Source organism: Ornithodoros turicata, chromosome 3 (genome assembly GCF_037126465.1).
Source record: "Ornithodoros turicata isolate Travis chromosome 3, ASM3712646v1, whole genome shotgun sequence".
Taxonomy (NCBI): Eukaryota; Metazoa; Arthropoda; class Arachnida; order Ixodida; family Argasidae; genus Ornithodoros; species Ornithodoros turicata.
This window is the reverse complement of record NC_088203.1, coordinates 60,625,729-60,650,877: the sequence shown is the minus strand read 5'-3', so window position 1 is coordinate 60,650,877 and position 25,149 is coordinate 60,625,729. Positions and strand designations below refer to the sequence as shown.

The window sequence follows — 25,149 nt, the reverse complement described above, 5'->3', positions numbered from 1 at the left end:
GACTCCATCATGAGGTTTGCAGCAGTTACGTATATCGAAGTACCCATGACTGTACTGGAGGTCTGCTTGTAGAAGTCTCCTTTGAATGTAAAGTACATGGCGCAGAGGCAAAACTCAAGCAGGCGGCACAGTTCATCGATGTTGAGGTTAGTCCTTGTGTTGATATCAGGGTCTTTTTGGAGGGCGGTTCTTGTGGCAGCCACAGCAACCGGTACGGGCACGTTCGTAAAGAGCGACACCACATCGAATGAAACCAAACACTCCCCGGAGCTGACAGATATGGTTGAGACACGTTCCACGAAATCACTGAAGTTGCGTACAAAGACTGCCGTACCGACACCACTGAATTTGTAAATAACCTTTCAACCAGAGAGCTCCCTTCCGCCGAGTCAAGTGTGTTGGCAAAAGGTTTCGGCTTCAACCTCCCCACGCGACGCCCTCCTGTAGGCAAAATGGTTGCAGCTGTCGAAGACGGAATCGGCACCTGGATCCCGCCAATCCAAAACAAGTAAGATTGGAAGCTACCGGGATTCTCTCTGAGCTACCCGCACGGCAGTGCCACAATATACCGAAAGGGCGCTCCGGGCTCTACGGGAAGACTCGACAATAGTTATCCTGCCCGCAGACAAGGGCAACTCAATAGTCGTCAGGATTATGACAAAAAGATTCTCGACCTCCTTGACAGTCACAGCTATCAGAAGGATCCCACGGCGCAAGTACTGACGAAGTTGAACAAAATGCTAGCAGAAATATTTAAGGGATACCCGGAGCCAAGGGCTCTCTACCTTCAACTGATCTGCAGGAGCGGTAGCGCACCTACTTTTTACGGTCTACCAAAAATCCACAAACCCGGCATCCCCTCCGACCCATTGTGGGCTTCAGAACATCGCCGCTCCGAGCACTGGCGGACTACCTGCCCAAGGTCTTGTCCCCCCCCCCCCTAACCGGCAGGACGGAAACCTTTGTACGCAACTCCAGTGATTTCGTGGAACGTGTCTCAACCATATGGATCTGTCAGCGCCGAGGAGTGTTTGGTTTCATTCGATGTGGTGTCGCTCTTTACGAGCGTGCCCGTACCGCTAGCTGTGGCTGCCACAAGAACCGCCCTCCAAAAAGACCCCGATTTCAACACAAGGACTAACCTCAACATCGACGAACTGTGCCGCCTCCTTGAGTTTTGCCACTGCGCCACGTACTTTACATTCAAAGGAGACTTCTACAAGCAGACCTCCGGTACAGCCATGGGTGCCTCGATAACCGTAACTGCTGCAAACCTCACGATTGAGTCCACAGAAGAAAGAGCTCTACACTCATCGGACATAAAACCGAATATATTTCTACGATACGTGGACGACTGCTTCGCCATCTTAAAGAAAACGGACGTCGATAGGTTCGTGTCGCACCTCAACGGCATCGAGCCATCGATACAGTTCACCCTCGAACACGAGAAAGACAGCAGTTTACCGTTCCTCGATGTGCTTGTGAAGAGACAAGAAACGCACCTCAAGTTCACTGTCCGACATCCGTCACCGCCCACATCAGACAGGCAACTCTGTCGTCCGTAACAGCGCATTGCCTTTCCCCACATAAAGGAAATTAGTGATGTGTTGGCACGTGTTCTGGGGAAAGAGGGAATTCACGTCGCCCACAAACCCGTATCTACTATCGGCCACCGCCTCCCCCGCCCGAAAGGCCGATTTCCGACAACGAAAGGCCAAGGGGCCGTGTATAAAATATCTTGCTCGGTGTGCGACACCGCTTACATCGGCGAAGCAAAGAACTTTCAACAGAGGCTTCTACCAGAGGCTCTACGGCCAGAGACTTCTACAACACAAGAACGACGTGCGTAAATCCGATTGTAAAACGGAGCACCCTGGCCGAACAATGCGACGCCCGCGAGCATGTGATCGACTTTGAGAACGCCACTCTCATTGACCTAGAGACTAATCTGTCAAGACGACTCTTCTTCGAATCCTGGCATATCCAGCTAACCCCGGGAAACATCAACCGATTCGTTGGGACCTTACCTACGGCTTACGTCAACGGCCTGCGACACGTCATCAACGATCAACGCCCCCAGGTGATCCCGATTTCGCCTCCTACAGTGCTCCTGCCCAGTTTTTTCACCCCTGAAGGAGGAGCCAAGTCGGCTTGGAAACGTCGGGAAACTCGTTTCGTGGATTTTTGGTTGGTGTTATTTGTTTGTCTATTTAGCTTCCCAACCAGACACAGCTGTGCCAAACATGTTCACATTCACGATATTTTGTAGCAGTGCGGATGTTTGACTTTCGGTCGACCAGCTGAATATCCCAAACGAAACCGCTAACAAACACAGACGTTACGTTGATGGTGAATTAATACTCCAACCAATTTCTTACTTGAATGATGTTTGTGTGTGTCATCGAATTAAACTTAAGGCCGGCCCGCATGGTGCGTTTTTCTTGCGTACAATCTGAGTTTTCACGCCCAGCGCGAAACTTTGTACGTCACAGCTGCTCATGGCGCGTGATTCACTGCACCAGAGCAGCTGTATGATATTTCACGCAGCAGTCAGTTCACGGACGTCCACAGCAACCAATCACCATGTAGCAAGTCAAACCCGTTGTGCACGCAGCAGCGGGATTTGCGCCCCATGCGCCTTGACATGCGTATTTTTGCACGGTGCGTGGCCGTGCGGAGTTTTACGCAGCGCGATATTCACAGAAACACGGACCACGCTGGTCGGTCTGTAGACACCTCACCCTTGTTTCTGTATCAGAAGCGAGCAGAAATCTCGAATTCGCCGAAGCTATTGAAGCTAGTCGTGTATACTGTCTGTCTCCTCTATGAAAGGGAGTGAAAGATGTTCAGGTCCCCCTTCAAATCCGCGTGCTTACGTGAGGAGGAGGCACAGAAGTCCTCCTGCTCTCCTGTTAGTGCAGTCAGCTTTGGTGGAACGTGTCTTGGTTGCGAACGGTTGCGGGGCCCCCAACAACGCAAGCTGATCCCAGTAACATAACTGGTATGTAACGTTAGGAATGTTTGACACATCCCAGGGATGTCGTTAGCCTTGCCCTAGAATACCCCTACAATGAAAGAATGAGACACCCAAATATGCTTCATGGAGGTTCGCGAGATGTCTTTTGCGATATCTGTTGGATGTGGGGCATTAATGAATGCGATGTGCCAGCCATGCCCGTCCCACATCCAACAGATATCGCAAAAGACATCGCTGGAACCTCCATGAAGCATATTTGGGTGCCTCATATTTTCATTGTAGGGAAATTCTAGGGCAGGGTTGAGGGCATTCCTAGAATGTGTCAAACACCCCCATGTCACATCCCAGTTATGTTCCTGGGATCAGCTGGTGTTGTTGAGGTATGGACTGTCAGTTGGAAGCGGTGGACTCTTGCTTCATCCATAGTCACAAACCGGGCGCAGAGGCCTACATGATCTAGCTGCTATGTAGCACGCCAACAGCTGGAGATTGCCCACAGATGTGGCATAGCTTGTTTGTTTTTGATCAGCCGTGAGCACTCTTGGGACCTGTCTGGGAGAGACAGTATCACATGACATGTGATAATTCATATTCATGACAAAGGTATCAGTGAGCGTGTTCTGATACACGTCTTTCGTAGACGCGCCATCTCTGGTGGTGGCTAAAAAGAGGTGGGGATGAAATATGATATCGCAGTGTTTTTTTCTGCACACGTGAAGTTAAAAAGTTTGTGTGCTAAGTACGGAGGCTCGTACCGAGGACATCTTGACTGCAAAATAAGGCACACCAACCAATATGTGGACTGCCAGTACAATGTCGTGTATAATATCCCGCTATCGTGTGGCATGAAATATATTGGACAGACTGGCCGGTGTGTGAATATTAGATTGCATGAGCATGCGGCTGCTTTAAGATCCATGCCGTCCGTGCACCTGACTGTACATTCTAGCCGGTGCGGTTGTGAACCTGATTTTAATCACACTGAAGTCATCAGGCGCTCTAAGTTGCAAACTATAAGGGAACTTATAGAAGCTTTTAAAGGGACGGTCTCGTACCCCCTGCCCCTCTCATGAAGTGTGCCATTCGATTGCCCTTTCTTGAAAATGGAATACTGCAAATTTACCCGACAAAGCACATCACGGTTATTAAATTACCGAATGAAATTGATAAAGATTGCAGAGCATGCCGCTATCTGTGTTGGCAACAATAAGAACGACTACGTCGTCCTCCGGGAAGATCCGTGATAGGATACAGAAATCGTGTGCTTTTGCGCGCGTTAGCGCATCGCCGTGAACAGACGACTTTCACAAGTGACTGGGGACCGCGCAGTGGCGTAGCCAGACCTCCAAGGTAGGGGGGGGCTCTATGCGAAACCCCCCCCCCCCGCTGATCCTGGGTCCGACAACGCACAATACTTGTGCACACCGCAGCATGCGGCTGAAAAAAAAAAAAAAAACGGAAATAATTGATTTGGACATTCACAATACGATTATACTGTGATGACAATGAGGTGGTGCCACGAGATTGGAAGGATTTTGAAAAGCTCATACTTTGGAAACCATTCAAGTGTGCCGCTTAGATAGACGCCATGAACTGTAAGAACTTTCGCGATCGTCACACTGGTCCCCCCCCCCATATATTATTTTCTCCTCGGATTTGCACGATTTGCGTGAGTCGGTCAGTGGCAGGTAGGGGGGCTCGGGCCCCCCCCTGGCCCCCCCGTGGCTACGCCGCCGGCTACGGGACCGCGACCACTCTCGTACACTTCCTTTGAGTTCTCAACTTCTCAGGCGATAAACGCACACTCTAAGAAGTGGCCCCCATAGTGGTATAGAACAACTATGTTAATACTCAGAGATAAGTTAAAAGTCGCAGGACAACCCCACCCACAATCACAGATCTGAAGTCGCCGGTCATCGGCGCGCGCGGTCGCATCACAGCTCCGACAAAAAATATATTACGCGCGCATCCATTACACTCCCCGTTGCACACTGATCATGTTTAGAAATGAAGTGTCATTGACGACGTACGTGGAGGAGGAGCGCGTATTTATTTAAAAACCGCATTAAATACTCGCGGAAAGAAAACACGTGACTCAGCTTCCACGTATCCGATTATGCGCCACATCATCGGAGACCCCACAGTCAATGCACCGACTACATTCTCCGCTCGCGGAGATATATGTCTGAGTGTCCCCATTTCGAGAGGAAAGGGGATGACTCAACCCAAGCTCCTTCTGCAGCCATGACAACGGCGACGTACCAGCAGGCCGATGTCATGCATGACGTTGAATGAGAGTGAAGCGCAGGTTTCGTTTGTCTGCTATTACTGCATGTTTCGACAAATTCCTAGAAAGCGACTTGGTTATTCTGAATGAAACTTTGACGGTTGTGTGTGTACAGTAGTCGTGAAGATAGTTTGACTTCGTTTCGGAATCGCTCCGGCTGTACGAGACCGTCTCTTTAAAATACACGAGGCAGGATTGAGATTGTGTGTTAGCCAGACTCCTTTTCGTTCTGCGTGAATCAGAGAAAGCCTATCTGCGAAAAACGTGGATCGAAACATATAATAGGTTTCTGGTTGGGTATGGGATCCATTTGCATGTAGGATCCTACATTATGTAGTATCTGGAACGAGGAACTGGAAAAAGATTTCCTTACTTGTTAAGATTACATGTGGAGTGTGCGTGTTAAGATTGCACGTGGTAATGCTTTTTGTTATCGCTCCACGTGCCACTACTGTTTTACAATTGGTTGCTGGCCTTTTGTACTGTATATATTGACTCCTTCCATTAAACTTCTGCTAGTTGCGAGTCTGCAGGTCTACCTGTCGTTTATGTATTGACCTTCTTGTCCTCGTCCCTTGCCGCAGTTTCCACTCAGTATGTACTTCAACCAAATACCCCGCTTCAACCCAGCAGTGAACCACTCACTCATGAACAATTTGGAAAACAGTGCATTGGTTAACAGAATGATTCCATTTAGTATGAATGCCAAAGCTTTCAGCGTGTATTCGTTAAGTAAAAGATTTTGAAACTAAATTTTGAAAGAAACCTAATTTTGAGAATGTGTCACCTTATGCACATACCAGACGCAGCTTTTTTTATTGGATACATTCGCGGCTTTTACACATGGTCTCCTTCGAGACAAACTCTAATCACGACCACGCTGAAAGAGATATATGTAGTGCATGTGTACTTCATTTTGTCGGACATACTTAAAGCAACTACATGATGGTGAGAAATTGGACAAGTTGGTGAATGTCTAACATGACGGAAACAGCGCTAACAAACACAAGACTGACATATGCTAAAACACACAGGACGACAGGACGTCCTGTGGTTTTTAGTGCTGTTTCCGTCATGTTAGACATTCACCAACTTGTCCAATTTCTCAGTATCATGTAACTGCTGACTAGTTCAACAGGCCTTTCTGCTATGTGTCCTCTGGTTAATTGTGAATCAAGTACTTTTGCATTTCCTTTTGATCATGATTTGGGGTATTATTTTTTTTTTCGGACTAGCCCAGCTAAGCTAACGGCTAAGGCCATAGTGTGCCAAGTAGGAGCATTTCCTTTTCTGCTGTTGTGTTGTTGGTAGCAGGCGCCTGTCCTGTCACCATCTTCGCCGAATAATTTTTAGTGCTGTTTGTGGCATGTTAGACTATTAAAGTAGCATGCTCGGATTGCAAAAGAGAGGACATACAGAGCATGGTGAGATCAGACGTTACAAGAATCTAGAACTCAAATTTTGAACTTCACCCGAGTTACGACGTTTGCAAGATAGCATACCGCTTCTTCCAATTTTTCATTCGTATTTTGAGCATCATTTTTCATTCACAATCATTCTTCTTCAGGCTAGCTGAAAAACGTCCCAGCCGTTTCGGATTAAAAATTGCTTTTATCAGCCGCAACAAGATAATGAATAATCGGCAAATGGTTTTAAAAGGGCATGAACCGAGGGTGGCACTGGAGGATAACGTTTCCCACCTTTTCGTTTCGGGAGAGGTTGGGCCCTCCGCCACAATTCTTAACTGTGTGTTTAGCTTAACTTTGGCTCATCGAGTAGCTTATTACTCTACATCTTAACCTTTCGTTGAATAACTGTAGAGCCGTATTCTGTAAACTGACTCAAATGATAGACACAGGACGTCTTCAGCGGGCTCTCCCGGCACAGTTCTGCTGTGTCACCGTGACGACGTCCTAAAGATTGAGGGGCGAGGACATCTATCAGATGGTTGTTTGCGAAATGGCATCGCCATCACCATCTCATATCAAAATAGAGTTGTTGTTGTTGTTGTTATTTCGCAGATCTTGTGCAGATGTCGGAGGCAGAGAAGGCGAACATCAATACAGTTGTGAATACTCTTCGAAATGCGGCCAAGTGCTCAACCGAGATTCAACGAAAAGAGAAAACATTCAGTGGCGCCGACTGGAAATGGATACAGACGCACACGTTCCTGGAAACGCCACGTGCACTTGCACCAGAAACCAAGGTATGGCTTGACACATGCTCCAGTTCGAAAATTCCATCCGGTCTTAGTTTACATTGATCTGTTCAAGTGTGGCTTGATGTGAGTGTTCTTGAGCTTACAATACTTTTCCGTACGTCCGTTACCATTACCGTCGAGCAGTGCACGGGGTCGCTCCTGTGTACCATCGGATGTCATGAACAACGTCGTAATTCCGAAACCGCTGCACCTTTAGTTTAATCTTGTAAGCCTGGAGGAGAACGAATTTAAACTGTAAATGTAAGTTTCGCATAACAGTCTTTGGACTATTATGCAAAACTTACTTTTTGGTCATTATCCCTTATGGATTATCCTTTGCCAACACCTTTTGGCATTATGTACAGCTCGCTCTCGAACGAGCTGACCATGGACTTCAGGTGAAAAGTTAGAAGAGAACGGACACGAAGTCTTGCATTAGAATATGGAATAAGCAGGGCAAGGAATAAGATTGTTCTCGGTTGTAGGTCTTAGCAGGGATAGCAGAGGGAAGTGTTCAACGAAACGTATGTAATGTATATGAAAAGAAGCCGGCGGAGGCAAAGGCTGGGCCAACATTTTCAGAGCTGAGTTGTGCTGTATAGAAACGAACACCTCAAGGCGTTTTCAGTGTAAGAGGGGAATGTTTTATCACGAGCTATTTTCATTGACGATAATTATGAAAGCACGTTGGGAACTGCGATCTTTTATCACGATTTTTATGAAGAACGAGTGGCCGTGAAAGCGGATTCGTTGATGTGCTCAATGCGCATGAGGGCTATGATTCAAAGCTTGCTTGGCTTAAAGCATTTCCATTTAAACCTGAAGAGACAGGGAAACTAAAACAAAGGTTGAGGGGGGGGGGGTTATCTGGTTGGAATACATGGCAACAGAATGAGCGAAAGAATCCTCGTCGACACAACGCAGACTCGAAGGAGACTTTACTGTTTCGAGAAGGATGGCATCACTGGGTTCTATACCCTTCGTAAGTTTGAGCGCGGGAAATGTTGCACTAAAGGTAGCGTGAGGAGCGCATTTTGTATTTTCGAGTAACCCTCTTTTGTTAAAAAGGTGCGAATGCACACAACTGTATAAGGGAAGAGACACGTGTCCGTACACAAGCTGCAAGTTCTACAGGGTTGGCAGCATAGTTTCATGCAAGCTTGGGACTGTTGCCTAAAGGATTGACCTTCTTCTGCGGTATGCTGAAAAATATTGAGGAGCTTTGTGGGAAGGGGGGTGGGCACATACGCCATCCTATGTTCAAGAGAGCGAAGAATAGATATCACGGTTCACCATAGTGTTTGGAAGACCGTGGTGACTACATGATCACAAAAGGCCAATTGTACCGAAGACTTGTTGGGGTTGAAAGTTACTATCCAGCAGTGATGGCCACTAACTACCTCTACAGTAGTTTAACTATAACTACTAACTACTTTGGGATTGGGTAGTTTAACTAGTAGTTCAACTACTTTCCAGGGGAGTAGTTAAAACTACTTTTTTAACTACTGCAGTGTAGTTTAACTACATCTATAACTACTTAACGTTGTCCACCAACACCAATCCCTTCTAGTGTTCTTGGGCACCTAAATATGAATCACAAGTAATAATAAACTTGGGCTCAAGCCATTGCTACGATCGTCAAATACAAAGCTTGCGGCGGGATTGTTTCTGTGCCTACGCGATAAACTAAGTTGCAGAATTATTTCACGGCATATGAAGCTTCACTAGACAAGCATTAAAAGTGCAGGTGTGCCAATAATCGAAATTTTTAATACGAATCGAATACTTGCGATATTCGATTCGTATTCGTATTCGAAAATTTGATATTCGAAGTTTTCGAATATTCGATTTCTTTTCGCATATCACAGCAGCTTATTCCGAAGCTGTTGCGGGCTGCGCACTGGAATTTATACGTTGCGGCGACGGACATGCATAGTAGAACAGCTGCAAAGCTACGCGCGGAGCTTCCGAGGTACGCTCGTTTGCGAATGCGTCGCTATACGTTCGGTAAGCGAAACCGAAACTAGTACGCAGTTGTGTGCGGCCACCATTTTAGAGTCCCCCCCAGCGAAACCCGAGACCGCAGTACGTTTCATACATCGTCAGCACTGTCGTGGCTTTAGTGGAAGCTAGCGAACTCTGAACATTCTTATGAGGCCTACAGTTCGGTGAAATTACGGTTAAATATCGAAATTTTGTTGACGTTGAGCTGAACACCGCTGTTCAGCGTCCCATTGCATGCACAGCCAAAACCTGCGTCTCGAATGCGTCTTTTTCAGTTTCGATTTGTGGTTGTCAGCGATATATGATAGAATCACGGTCGCGTTCGATGACGGCGATAATCGAGGACTGCGACGTGTTGATATTTCGACATAGTTTCTCAAACTCCGGTGCTCTGCGACCGTATGAAAGCGTCAACTAGGACGACAGTAATGCTGCAATCATTTGAAACTGCGCTAACTGTTGTTACAGATGATAGCAAGACGCATATATAGCCTTAAGCCCGACCTTCATGGAGCGATTTTGCTCGCAACTCACGCGCGTCGCCGCCGGCGCGACAAAGTTTGAGGCAGCGCACGGATTTCCGCTGTGAAATCAAAGGAGCGCTGAACACGAACGCCGCGGAAACAATCACGCGTGATAGAGCCATACAACATCGTCGAGGATCGCAGTTTTACCACGCTATAATGCATGAGGCCGTTCCAAACTATGCATTACCGTCAGTAACGATGGTCTCACGCGTGACGTCACGCGTGAGAGCAGTGAAACCGTGCAGTTTCTCGCCTTCACGAAAAATGCGGAAGGCATTGTCAATGCAAGAAGAGACAATTTGCCACCATCATTTTGCTTCTGAGGTGCTCATCACTAAATCATCCCACACTCTGTACATGTCATTGCTCTTTACTTCCATTCTGTCTGTTTCACCAGCACTTTACAATGCCAACACAGGTGTTCACTGCTCATGAAAAATTTTTGAAATGAAAGTTTTTACTTGCGGTTGTAAGCTTGCCTCATGGGAACAGCACACTGTTTCATTGTAAAAATAATTTTACTGTAAATGTGCATATAAGCATGTATGCTCTATGCTAAGTCAATACATTAATACATATTCCTCATTAGCACTTGGGACATTTTTTTAAGGATCAGCAGAACACAACTGTGACGATGCTTTTTTCCGGGGCTTAATTAACTTAATTAACTCTTAGAAGCCGTTATCCTATGACGTGATATTCGAAGGACAATTTCGTCGATATTCGTATTCGATTCGTATTCGAAAATTTCAATATTCGCACACCTCTAATTAAAAGTGAAGATTTAGTACACATGCGCCACACAATTGCTCAGCCCCTCCGTTCTCATCAAACAAGTACCTCAAGGCAAACATCGGAAGCACAATCGTGCCGTAAAGCTTGCGACAAAATCGGAAGTAGTTGACGCCTTCAGTAACTTAACTACTGTAGTTAACTACTTAAAATTGTAGTTGCCAACTACTAGTTGCCACTACATTTCTGCAAGTAGTTGATAACTACTTTTTAACTACAATCAGGTAGTTTAACTAGTAGTTTAACTACATGTAGTTAACTACTGGCCATCACTGCTATCCAGACTCTGTTGATAAGGTCTAGTTCTCGTTGGGTCGTTCACTATTGATGATCCTATTGATGTTCGTTGTGGCACATGTTAGTTTTTCTTTGTCAGTCAAGACGGGTTGCCCTAGAAAGTAGGACAATATATACCAGGTGGTGCGGAATTCTTCCGAAGATTGAGATAAGGCACCCAAGTTTACATCAAAATGTGCCAAAATCTGGCAAAGTCGTATGTGGCTTATCACGTTACACATATAGGTCGACGCTGATCAGCGTACTCACCCCCGAAGAATGTAGCCAATTGGGACAGCGTTTAATCATTGTACTTGATTAGGAAAGCCAGAGCGTTGGTACACACGAAAAGGGACAGCACGACACGAACACCACAAGCCAGCCAAACGGTTTGTTGAACAGACAAGCACTACAAGGCAATGAAAACAAAGGCCAAGGAAGGTATACAAAAAAAAAAACAGGGAAAGGAAGCAAAAAGCAAACCACAAGCTCAGTTCTCAGACAACAACTGTTTCAATGCCGGGTGGATTACTACAGAAGGGGCACTAATACAATTGCCGACGGACTGGATGACCAGCGCTTCCCTCAAAAGCCTTTTTCTTGTAATGAGTTGAAGTGATAAAATGGTGGCCTCACCCCGTAGAGGCTCACAACCAGTGCACTGTATAAGATGTTCTACTAAATTACAATCAGGACTGCTCTTGTGTTGACCCAACCCATCATTGATGCACTGTGATGTTATATACAAAACGACATTTTTTATCTAAACATTACACAATGTCCTTGGCACACGGCACAAACATGCCTTTCGCATGGTTGATTCCACACTCAACCCTACACTTAGAAACAGGGGTAAGCCTTTCGAACCCGGAAGCCATTTCTAAACGCCAGTCTAACATCATGACTCGAAGAGATTGATTTAAGATTATGTTCGACCCCATGGTAGAAAGGAACTACCACCAAACGTTTGTGCTCAGGTAAACTCTTGGTGTTTGGAGTACTGGGAAGCCTAAGGGCTTGCGGATTAGTTTTTGTGAGTAATCTGCTGTTTGCAATCTATCTACCTGCATATTAAGAGCCTACTATAACATTGCAGCACGATTTCGTAAGTGAACTATGAATCAAGGAACCGGCTACACCTTGCTCTACGAGATTACACTCTTAACTCGGTACCCTTTATTGTAACTTTTAGCAATGTGTAACCTTTATATAGACGTAGATTTCCAAATACTTGGAGAATTCTAATAGATTTCTAAAATAGATTTCTAAAGATTTCTAAAAGATTTCCAAATAGATTTCTAAAGACTTGTAACGTGACACTGGAGGAGCAATAGAGGTTACTTCAGTGTTCAACGGAAATCCAATCGTCGTAACTTATAAATGTACCCTTTATAGGAACGTTGTAACTTATAAACGAATTCCGCGTTTGAATTTCCTTCGTTTGTTTTTCTTGTTTCTTTGCAAGGTAACCTGTATAAAAGGTACTGCTCAAAAGTCACTGTGTTCTCGTTCAAGCCGAACATTCAATCATTCAGTACGAGAGTGTCGGATCAGTGTGCGTTACGTTATTGTGTCTCTGCGTCTGTGGGAACTGCGGATCGTGTTCAGAATTGTGAAGAATGCAAAAGGGTTAAGTGACGGAACTTTATCAGGGTATTTCCACGGTATTTTCACTACAAAGTTTACGTGGTTACGTTTCTGCTGGACAATCTAGGAACACTAATCACAGCACAATCTGTCTCTCTAACATGGTTCAACGGTTCAACACAGTGTGTACGTGTGTGTCTTACGTCCGTTATTTGCTTAGTCCTTTGTCATCCTTGTGTTTTACTTCTTCGTGTGCTTCTGATAAACCATAGCCGCGTCGCTGATGTGTCATTCTGACATATCAGAAAGGAATAGAAATGTTTTCGGCGTACTGGAGAGGAAGTTGCAACAACGTGAGGACTGCAAAGAGTATACCTCCTTGAAACTGAATGTCGTTCACCACAGCTGATGTGTTGGTATCGTGACGTCCTCGCGCTCTTGCCTCAGCTGTAGTTACAGGTTTGCCAATTAAATAATACATATGCTCCAGTTGCAACTATTTCTTTCTTTCATTTGTTCTGCATGTGAATCTGTACATGTAGTGATCACTCACTTTTCGTCACTGGAAGCCCTTAGATGAATTACGTATATTATAGCTATATGTTCCGAATGACAGTATGCGTTCTGCACTGATGAGAGCTCATTTTGAGCACCATTCGTTCTGTAGCGTCTGTGAAGAGGCGAGCGTCTCAGAGACAGCCATGCCTGGCGAAACTAACTTTTACGTCGGTGTGGCGGTTAGGAGACAGTAACCCCTATTTATAGGTGATCTGTGTAACATGTATAGAGGGTATTGCCCATAGGTTACAAGGTAACTTCTGAAATAGAGGGTAAAATTTTTGAAATTTTTACCCTTTACTAGAAGGTAACAGGTTTAGAGTGTAAAGTGGCAACTGTTAAAGCGAAGAATGAATTTAGGCTTCGGCTTCCCATATTCCCAACTGAAACCATTCGCTGTATGTAAAGTTAAATCCAAGAACTTTGCCGGACACCGTTTGCCGGGTACCCTGATGTGAATGTGAGCTCTGGTACAGAGGAAAAAAATCAAAATCAAATGGTTTGATGCACTGAATGATGTCTGGCGACAATAATGATGTCATCTACCGATCTGGATAGCAATGCTGCATTACATATCGACGACTCATGAAACGAACAACCGCTGAGTAGAGTATATTCAGGTTGACTTCCGATAGCACAGGAGCTTTTGATGAGCCAATGAAAATGTCATCCTTTTTTGTGAAAATTTGTCATCAACACACGTTAACGTTGATTGCGAATAGTCATCCAGGAGCCACATCAAATCCACTATGGCAATGCCTGCATCAGCCTCCGAACTGTACTAAATCATTTGAATGAAACTCCTGCACTCTATACTCAATAGCAAGGGCTTCTTCAACGAATAATAGAGGTATTTAACATCCAATGACCTTCATTGTTAAGGATTTCCTGGCGCAGGAAAGGCTAAAAATGAAAGTTTGGATGTTTAGAGTGTACAAGCAGGCACCGGTTTGAGTCTTCACATTCACAACATGTATTTCCCATTCGAATGTTCCAGAACATATTTCAAAAGATCAAGCCAATCCGCAGGCGAAGCGAAGTATTGATTCAAGACGCGCTCCGGAGTGCGAACACGAATATATTACGTTTGCAAAAGGTAAAGTGCATACATATGATGAATTTCGACTCATATGTCTTAACCAGGTTTCCCGCAGGTGTGTTATAACAAGCAGTACGAAGATGGGTTAGTGCACAAGAAATCAAAGACTACAATCCTAGCAGCACTACAGTTCCCTCTGGAAAATGAAACGTAAGTTATAGTACTTTATAGTAACAAGCGTGAGTCCATCCTGGCGCTGTTAATAAAGCTACTTTATGCAGTGTAAACTAGACCATTCTGGAACTTTCAATCGTGTCCAGTCACGCCCCTTGTTATCTTCGTTATTGCTAGGCAAACCAAACCAGTCTATAACTTCCAACCGGGTACAAACTCAAGGCCGCTATACCGAATGGGTCCCCCGGCTCGTGCACGGCCACACCTACATTGTAAGACTGTAAGAAAAATCTCTAATTTTACTGTACAAGTGACTGCTAACTCTGTTGTCGGCATATGTGCCGTAAACTACACAAAATCCGTTTGGTGTGCACGTTCCACAGTTACGAATTGGAATTTCGCAGTTTAATATATCTTTAAAGGGACAGTCTCGTACAGCCGGGGCGATTCCGAAACTTAGCCAAAACTACCTTCACGAGTACTGTACACATACAACCGTCAAAGATTCGGAATAACCAAGTCGTTTTCGAGGAATTTGTCGAAACGTGCCGTAATAGCAGACGACGAAACCTGCGCTTCTCTCATGGATACGTCACGCATGACGTCGGCCTGCGGCTACGTCGTCGTTGTCATGGTAATTGTAACTTGCAGAAGCACCTTGGATTGAGTCATCCCCTTTGCTCTCGAAATAGGGACACTCAGGCATATATCTCCGCGAGCGGAGAATGTAGTCCGAGCATTGACTGTGGGGTCTCCGATAATGTGGGGCATAATCGGATACACGGAAGCTAAGTCACGTGTTTTCTTACCGCGAGTATTTAATGCGATTTTTAAATAAACACGCGCTCCTTCTCCATGTACGTCTTCAGCGACACTTCATTTCGAAACATGATCAGTGTGCAACGGGGAGTGTAATGGAAGCGCGCGTAATATATTTTTGGTCGGAGCTGTAATGCGACCGCGCGCGCCGATGGCCGGCGACTTCAGATTTGTGATCATGGGTGGGGTTGCCCTGCGACTTTTAACTTGTCTCTGATGCTAACATAGTTGTTCTAAACTACCATGTTTGCCACTTCTTAGAATGTGCGTTTTTCACCTGAGAACTGAAGGAAAATGTACGAGAGTTGCCGCGGTCCCCAGTAACTTCTGAAAGTGGTCTGCTCACGCTGGTGCACTAGCGCGAGCAAAAGCAGAGGATCTTTGTATCCTATCACGGGCTTTCCCGCAGGGCGACGTCGCCGTTCTTATTGTTGCCAACAGATCGCGGCATGCTCTGCAATCTTTATCAATTTAATTCGGTTATTTAATAACCGTGACGTGTTTTGTCAGGTAAATTCGCAGTATTCCATTTTTAACAAAGGGCAATCGAATGGTACACTTTACGAGAGGGGCAGGGGGTACGAGACCGTCCCTTTAATGGAAGTGGCTCTCTTTTCGCTTATGGGAGCCGTGCAGTGGGCACCCCAAACGATCTTTTTTTTCTTTTTCTTTTTGCAATAACGATTTTACGGCACATATGCCGGTAGTACAGTTAGCAGTCACTTTTGTGTAAAATTACGGATTTTGGTTACAGTGTACTTACGTTGCCTGTTTCTTTCCTGTGCATTGTCCCTGTACGTGACAATATTCAAATCTAGAGTGACAACAACATCCCCAAGCAAATCCATATAATTATAATGAATGTTCATGTGTACATCTGGTAATTGCAAAGGCACCCATTCCTGGTGCAGGCTAGACGCAGAGAACACGGCATGGGTTTCTTATGTGCTTAATACTTCAACTTTTCACCCCCTCTATACTTTTGCGTTGAAAATTCTCGTATTCTATTCTTTTCTCCTATGAGTTAATGGAGGATGCTTCAGTACACTGCACACGACGCCACCTAATTCATTACCGAACAAAGCTGTTGGATCCATCATCCAAAAATACTCCGCTCTCTACCAAATCATCCATAAAATTAGATTTCACATGTTGACGGCGCACTTGTTAAGGAAGATGTAATCAGTTTCATGACATCGTGAGCTGGCTTCAACGCGCCTATAGGGATAATTCCGGCATATGTTAAAGCTATATTAATATATATTTCCTATCTAATTCCGCCTATACTCACGGCTGTGCTATTTCTTGTACGAGGGTGGTTTAGATGGTTATCGGTGGTTAATAAATTATCTTAAAATTTTAATTAAGATTCCGAACTCTCTATATACTTAATATTCGTGCTGCGGGAGGTAGTGCAGGCAGTCCTCCTCAGGTACCCGCGGACGCGGCTGTAGAGTATGTACCACTGCGCCCATACACCATGTTGCAAGCCCATTGGCCTACACTGTGCGCGCGCTCCGATTGGTCGAGAACGTTTTGAAATCGCATTTTGTAGCACGCATGTGCGTACAGCGTCTCGGCCGTTTTAGCATAGTTTCGAAATAGTATGACCGGCATGTCGTCCTCCTGTGTTCGGTGGTGTCAATCGACAGAACAGTTTGCAGAAATATGTTCGCGGGTTTATTAGTTCGTCCTTGTGAGTCTACGCGTGTTGTGCTGTTTCTGGACACAACTGCTATCCCACGAACAATTTGTCAACTGCGGTACCGGAATGCTTGATTAGTCGGAGCGTGAAGAACAAGTTCGAGCGCCGTTGGACTTCGAGGACTGTCAACAAAGACAGGATTACGTGCCACACAAGCGCTTTTCGCTTCGCTATAATGGATGCACCGCAGGCAGCGAAAGAAGATGCTCATCATGAAATGGTTCGCACTCATGAGTCTGGCTCGGTATTAGGAGTTGAACGGTGTGCTCGTTCTGCTTAATGTATCGAACTTTGTCCCAGTGTGTCAGCAACGCAGTGGGCTTTGTACGCACAGTGCACCCATGTATCAGATCTTTGAATTAGTGCTTTGTATCAAATAAATCTTTATTTTACCCCAAAATTGCTTTAGTTATTTTGAATACAGAGTAACGGCGGCAGGCCTGAAATCCAGTAAAAGTCGATGGTAGCCAGGACCGACCGAAAAGCCAGCCAGACATGGAGGCTCCTGATTGGCCGACTGGTTGTGCATAATATCCACCACGTCGCAATTTCATTGGTCGTGTGCCCAGTGTTGTGTGAATTATCTCAAACTATGGGCTCTATGGGGAGCTGTTGGAGCCTGGTGCAGGTATGTTGTTTTGCGAGAGCAGAGCAGACGACAAACCCGAGGAGAGAAGGAGGAGGAGGTTCGGAAAGGAAGTCGGTCTGCGCATGCGCAGTTCACCCAAGATTTTTTGCCCCGATGGCCACTCCTGCGTGCTGTGAGTGGCTCCTGGAGATCACGTGGTTTGGACGACCGCCATTTTCCTAGGACCATTGCATCTATGGCAAGTTCGGGCGGCTGGCGAAAGCGTCGGCCTTGACACAGATGAATCAGAACGTTAAGGCTGTTATTGACGACGAATTACTGGAAGATGAGTGCGAGGCCTGCGACCGGTATTTGGAATCCACCACTACCATCGTGGTCCAGGCCCGTTATTCTGTTCAACACTGAATTCTGCACTTAACTCAATCGGACAGATTTCAAATGAAAGTGGTGACATTCTACAACCTTCACCAGGGGATCAGTTTCAGGCAAGCATTCGTAGATCAAGGTTTTCGAACATAAAGAAGATTACGCACCTGATGTCAGCATATACAAAAGTAGTACCTGATATCATTACGTAAGTGGCGGAATTTAAATTGTCTTGCAACACCAACAATCGCAGTGCACCGTGCGACAATCCGGAATCTCCCTCCAGAACTTCTTCTATATTTGGAATATTAGCGATAGAAGGGCAAAGGTGCTACAATCAACAATCTCTCATCTGTTTTAGAATTCCTGGAGAATGAGATCGCATATTGGAAATGAGTTCGAATACACATACCGCAGACGCATATAACTCAGCATAAAATTGACACCCTCAATTTTTTGTACATCGTTCATCCTGTAGCAGCGTGTATCTCATATTGCAGATTCTGATGGTTCTTTGTTGAAAACATTTTATGGGGGAAGCTATTGTCCGTATGGGTTGCTTCACCGTAGCACCCTTCCACTTTTTTCATTAAGACGCGAGCGCTCTTAGACTCTTTGATGGACGGTTGAACTAAATGGTAACTGAGCATATCTGGGGCATGCGCATATCTCGCAATCCTTCAAATACTTAGCTGTTCAAATCTGTTCGTTCAAGAGCAGGAGGCCATCATCCTGTCATTGGCATTCCTGATTTCTGTATTGCAAAACCACCATCATCGTCGAAAGTTTTGAAATAACTGAAAGAAAAACAAAAAAAATTATTTCCATGTGGATGATTGAGGTGTTTCATAGCACAGGCGATAGCCCACTCCTTTCTTCGCGGTAACTGAATGAATTTCTACATGCCGTTTTTCAATTTGGGAATGCTTGGTATCGGACTTGTAGAAATCACATTTCTATAGAACAACAGACACAGCTCATGAAGTACTAACAGTTACCAGACCCCTTGCGAAAACCCCGTCCTGACGGCAATATGTGAATAGTTCGGAGGATCAGATCATCGTTTAATATACATAGATACAAAGAAATGAAGCAATCTGGTCCAAAGGAGTCTCAGATCAACTCAGTCTCATTTCGAGAAGAGCAGTCTTCTGCTCGAATAATTGAGGAGTGTACCAACACGTCGATTACCCCTCTACTGTTTAAAGTAGCACAGAAGTCATTTTTAACACCCAGTTTTCTTCCCATAAAACTGTTAAGTAGGCCAGTAAGATGCACCATGCGAAGTAATTTACACCACAGAGTCATAATTATCGCAGGACAATTCCTGCGATAATTATGACTCTGTCTTAAATTTAAAATAATTTTTGAATGAATTTTTCTGAATTTAAAATACGCCGCAAAAAGCGACCGTGCGCAACGGTGGTGAAGAGCAGTACCAGCCTGTGATCTGCCTGGAACCTCGCGCTGACGCTATAAGGTGAACGCTCGCTGATTGGCCTAGAGAAATGTTGTCTGCTACTCCGCTGTCGTCTGCTACTCGGCTGTTCGGGATCCTGATAAAGCCTTTCTCCTTGCTCGGTAATGCTTCGGCCGCTCCTTCTATCCCCAATTCTCCGGGAGAACTGGCAAAACAGGTTTACGGCGGCAAAGGGACAAGGCGCTGACCCCCACTGACCGGCGAACCAGAACGAGTCCCTTATACCGTCATCGGTCACGTGGCATCATACCTCCTCATCCTCGTTATAGCTGGAGTGGCGAGTTAAGGGTGAACGCGCGGAGCTATGTTTATGTGAGTTTTTTTCTGCGAAACAAATTGCACACATCAAAACCTTTCGCGCTATTCGGTATAATGACACACATACTTTCATCAGATGTCTTAATCTGAAATTTTTTTGGATGGCCCTCTGTACTCCTTTAAAGGGACGATCTCATCCACTCCATCCTTGTCGATTCCGGAACTTCAGTGCCATGATATTCCTCGGTTATCTTGACAAGGGCAGCGAAACCCCCAAGTGAACAGGTTGCATACGTACTGAGCGTTCTGATGAAATACGTCGTAACAGCAGACGACGGATTGCGAAAGTCCCTCTCCACAAAAACCCCGAAAACGCCACGCGTAATTGTACCAATGAGAGCAAGTCTTCTCGCACAGCTGATCGGCGGGGGCCGGAAAGGCGAGCGAGCCGGCGACAGTGTTGCCAGATTTGGGGAAGAGTCGCTATATTTAGCGGATTTCGGGGTCTGTTCAACGCTAAAATTTTGTATCTGGGATTAGCGGAGTTTTTTGGTGACTTTTGGATATGTTCAGTGACTTTCTAGCGGCACGAATATGAAGTCAGTACGAAGCGTGATTTTCCTGTCACATTTCGGTGAACGACAAGCTCTGGCGAATCATCTGAAATTTCACCTTTCGCCGGCAGTAACTGTCCTGGCTGCCTGTGGTGTTCTCTGGGCACCTGCCTCGTTAAAAAAGGGGCTCTGCGAAACTGAACCTGAACCTGCTCTAGGTCAATCACCTGTCACGGACAGCTCCTGTGTGCTCCCTGCAGCGTGCAGTTTTGTCGCTGCTTCTCGCAGCACTACAGCTTTTCCCGGCGTTATTAATCATCTTGTCGTACATTTTAATCCTTATACCATGACATTTAATCCATTTGCCATCGGAATTAATCCTCCTTTTATTATTTTTAATCCTCATTTCACATAATTTAATCCGTTTCTCATGAAATTTAATCCAAGTGACTATGTGTGTGGGCTACATGACTTTTGTTGTATTTTGGTACAATTCTCATGTGTACGCATATTGCACATGCTTTTCACTAATATTGTGGGTTTCTGCACCATAACGGAATACTGTGGGACTATCAATCTGGATTACGGTGTTGTGGGACTATTCCCATGTCTACGACTATTACCCATGGTTTTCATTAAAAACGTGGGTTTCTGCATTGTAATGGGATACTGTGCGACTGCCAATCTGGATTGTGATATTGCGGGACTATTTCCATGTCTACAGATATTACATATGCTTTTATTAAAAACATGGGTTTCTGCATTGTAATGGGGTACTGCGGTCAATCTGGATTGTGGTATTGTGGGACTATTCCCATGTCTACGGATTTTACCCATGGTTTTCATTAAAAATACGGGTTTGTGTACCGTAATGGGATAGAGTGGGACTGTCAACCTTGCTTACGATATAATAATAATAATAATAATAATAATACCCATGATATAAAAATTATATAAAAATAATACCCACATAAATATATTGTGGGACTATTCCCATGTGTCCAGGTATTACCTATGCTTTTCATTAAATATGCGGGTTTCTGCACCTTAATGGGATACTGTGTGACTGTCGATCTTGATTACGATATCGTGGGACTATATGCATGTCTACGGGCATTCCACTTCCTTTGCATTAAAAACGTGGTTATTTGCACTGTAATGGCACACTGCGGGTCTGTCAATCTGGATTACGATATTGTGGGACTATTTCCTTGTCTATGGGTATTACCCATGCTTTTCATTCAAAATGCAGGCTTCTGCAGTATAACGGGATACTGTGCGATTTTCTATCTGGTTTAGGGTATTGTGGGACTATTCTCATGTGCGCGGGTATTACCCATGCTTTTCATTAAATATGTGCGTTTCTGCACTGTAATGGGATGTGGGACTGGCAATCTTGATTACGATATCGTGGGACTATAAACATGTCTATGGGATTTCCCCGTGCTTTTAATTAAAAACGCGGGTTTTTGCACTAATGGGGTACTGTGGGACTGTCAATCTGGATAGCGGTATTGTGGGACTATTCCCATGTCTACGGATTTTACCCATGGTTTTCATTAAAAACGCGGGTTTCTGCACTGTAATGGGATGCACTGGGACTGTCAATCCTGATTACGATATTGTGGGGCTATTCCCACGTCTACGGGTATTCCCCGTGCTTTTAATTAAAAATGCGGGTTTTTGCGCTGTAATAGGATTCTGTGGGTCTGTCAATTTGGATCACGATAGTGTGGGACTATTTTCATGTCTACGGGTATTACCCATGCCTTTAATTCAAAATGAGGGTTTCTCAATATTAATTAATTATTTTTAATTCTCATTTCACATAATTTAATCCGTTTCTCATGCAATTTAATCCAAGCGACTATGTGTGGGCTACATGACTTTTTTGTGTGTATTTTGGGACAATTCCCATGTGTACGCATATTGCACATCTTTTCACTAATATTGTGGGTTTCTGCACCATAATGGGATACCTGGGACTGTCAATCTGGATTACTGTGTTGTGGGACTATTCCCATGTCTACGAGTACTACCCATCGTTTTCATTAAAAACGTGGGTTTCTGCATTGTAATGGGATACTGTGGGACTCTGTATATGGATTACGATATTGTGGGACTATTCCCATGTGTACGGATATTACACATGATTTCCTTGGATATGCGGGTTTCTGCACTGTAATGGGATAATGTGAGACTGTCGATCTTCATTACAATATCCTGGGACTATAAGCAAGTCTACGGTTATTCCCAGTGCCTTCCATTAGAAACGCATTTTTTGCACTGTAATGGGATACTGTGTGACCGTCAATCTTAATTACGATATTGTGGGACCATTTCCATGTCTATAGGTATTACCCATGCTTTTCATTCAAATGCAGGTTCCTGGAGTATAACGGGACAGTGTGGGAATGTCTCTCTGGTTTAGGATATTGTGGAACTATTCCCATGTGTGCGGGTATTACCCACGCTTTTCGTTAAATATGTGGGTTTCTGCACCATCATGGGATACTGTGAGACTATTCTCATGTGTGCGGGTATTACCCACGCTTTTCGTTAAATATGTGGGTTTCTGCACTGTCATGGGATACTGTGGGACTATTCCCATGTGTGCGGGTATTATCCATGCATTTTGTTAAACATGTGGGATTCTGCACTGTCATGGGATACTGTGGGACTATTCCCATGTGTGCGGGTATTACCCATGCTTTTTGTTAAATATGTGCGTTTCTACACTGCAATGGGGTAATGTGGGACTATTCCCATATTTGCGGGTATTACTCATGGTTTTCGTTAAATATGTGGGTTTCTGCACTGTAATGGGAGACTGTGGGGCTATTCCCATGTGTGTGGGTATTACCCATGCATTTTGTTAAATATGTGGGATTCTGCGCTGTCATGGGATACTGTGGGACTATTCCCATGTGTGCGGGTATTACCCATGCTTTTTGTTAAATATGTGGTATTCTGCACTGTAATGGGATATTGTGGGACTATTCTCATGTGCGCGGGTATTACCCATGCTTTTCATTAAATATGTGCGTTTCTACACCGTAATGGGATACTGTGGGACTGGCAATCTTGATTATGATATCCTGGGACTATAAGCATGTCTATGGGTATTCCCCGCGCTTTTCATTAAAAACGCAGGTTTTTGCACTAATGGGATACTGTGAGACTGTCAATCTGGAGAGCGGTATTATGGGACTATTCCCATGTCTACGGATTAAAAATGTGGGTTTCTGCACTGTAATGGGATACTTTGGGACTGTCAATCCTGATTACGATACTGTGGGGCTATTCCCACGTCTACGGGTATTCCTCGTGCTTTTAATTAAAAACGCGGGTTTTTGCGCTGTGATAGGACTCTGTGGGTCTGTCAATTTGGATCACAATAGTGTGGGACACTTTCCATGTCTACGGGTATTACCCACGCTTTTAACTCAAAATGAGGGTTTGTGCACTGTAATGGGATACTATGGAACTGTCTATCTGGATCACAGTATACCATTACAGTGCAGAAATTCGCATAATTAATGAAAAGCATGGGTAATACCCGCACACATGGGAATAGTCCCACAGTATCCCATCACATAGCAGAATCCCACATATTTAACAGAAAGCATGGGTAATACCCGCACACATGGGAATAGTCCCACAGTATCCCATGACAGTGCATAATCCCACATATTTAACAAAAAGCATGGGTAAGACCTGCACACATGGGAATAGTCCCACAGTATCCCATGACAGTGCAGAAACCCACATATTTAACGAAAAGCGTGGGTAATACCCGCACATATGGGAATAGTCCCACAGTATCCCATAACAGTGTAGAATCCAACATATTTCACAAAATGCATGGGTAATACCCACACACATGGGAATAGTCCCACAGTATCCCATTACAGTGCAGAATCCCACATATTTAACAAAAAGCATGGGTAATACCCGCACACATGGGAATAGTCCAACAGCATCCCATCACACTGCAGAATCCCACATATTTAACAAAAAGCATGGGTAATACCCGCTACTTGGGAATTGTCCCACAGTATCCCATGACAGTGCAGAAACCCACATATTTAACGAAAAGCGTGGGTAATACCCGCATGCATGGGAATAGTTCCACAATATCCTAAACCAGAGAGACATTCCCACACTGTCCCGTTATACTCCAGGAACCTGCATTTGAATGAAAAGCATGGGTAATACCTATAGACATGGAAATGGTCCCACAATATCGTAATTAAGATTGACGGTCACACAGTATCCCATTACAGTGCAAAAAATGCGTTTCTAATGGAAGGCACTGGGAATAACCGTAGACTTGCTTATAGTCCCAGGATATTGTAATGAAGATCGACAGTCTCACATTATCCCATTACAGTGCAGAAACCCGCATATCCAAGGAAATCATGTGTAATATCCGTACACATGGGAATAGTCCCACAATATCGTAATCCATATACAGAGTCCCACAGTATCCCATTACAATGCAGAAACCCACGTTTTTAATTAAAACGATGGGTAATACTCGTAGACATGGGAATAGTCCCACAACACAGTAATCCAGATTGACAGTCCCACAGTATCCCATTATGGTGCAGAAACCCACAATATTAGTGAAAAGATGTGCAATATGCGTACACATGGGAATTGTCCCAAAATACACACAAAAAGTCATGTAGCCCACACATGGTCACTTGGATTAAATTGCATGAGAAACGGATTAAATTATGTGAAACGAGGATTAAAAATAATGAAAGGAGGATTAATTCCGATGGCAAAATGATTAAATGTCATGGCATAAGGATTAAAATGTACGACAAGAGGATTAATAACGCCGGAAAAAGCTGTAGTTTGCCCCATTGGCGCGTGCACTACAGACGCATGCGCTTTCCGAAATGCCTGCCAAGTGAGACCAGAAGTACCGCAAGAGCAGGGTGATGCT

At 44.7% G+C, this 25,149-nt stretch overlaps 1 protein-coding gene across 2 annotated transcripts in view; it reads left to right on the top strand.

Annotated features, from left to right (window-relative positions):
* The window catches only part of LOC135387179 (sperm-specific sodium:proton exchanger-like), a 207,770-nt gene that overhangs the window by 63,271 nt on the left and 119,350 nt on the right, over window positions 1-25,149 (top strand). For both annotated transcript variants that reach the window (XM_064616520.1, XM_064616521.1), the window contains exons 5-7: window positions 7,286-7,470; window positions 14,206-14,304; window positions 14,363-14,457. In XM_064616520.1, coding sequence (XP_064472590.1) covers window positions 7,286-7,470; window positions 14,206-14,304; window positions 14,363-14,457 — 379 coding nt within the window. The remainder of the gene's footprint in view (window positions 1-7,285; window positions 7,471-14,205; window positions 14,305-14,362; window positions 14,458-25,149) is intronic.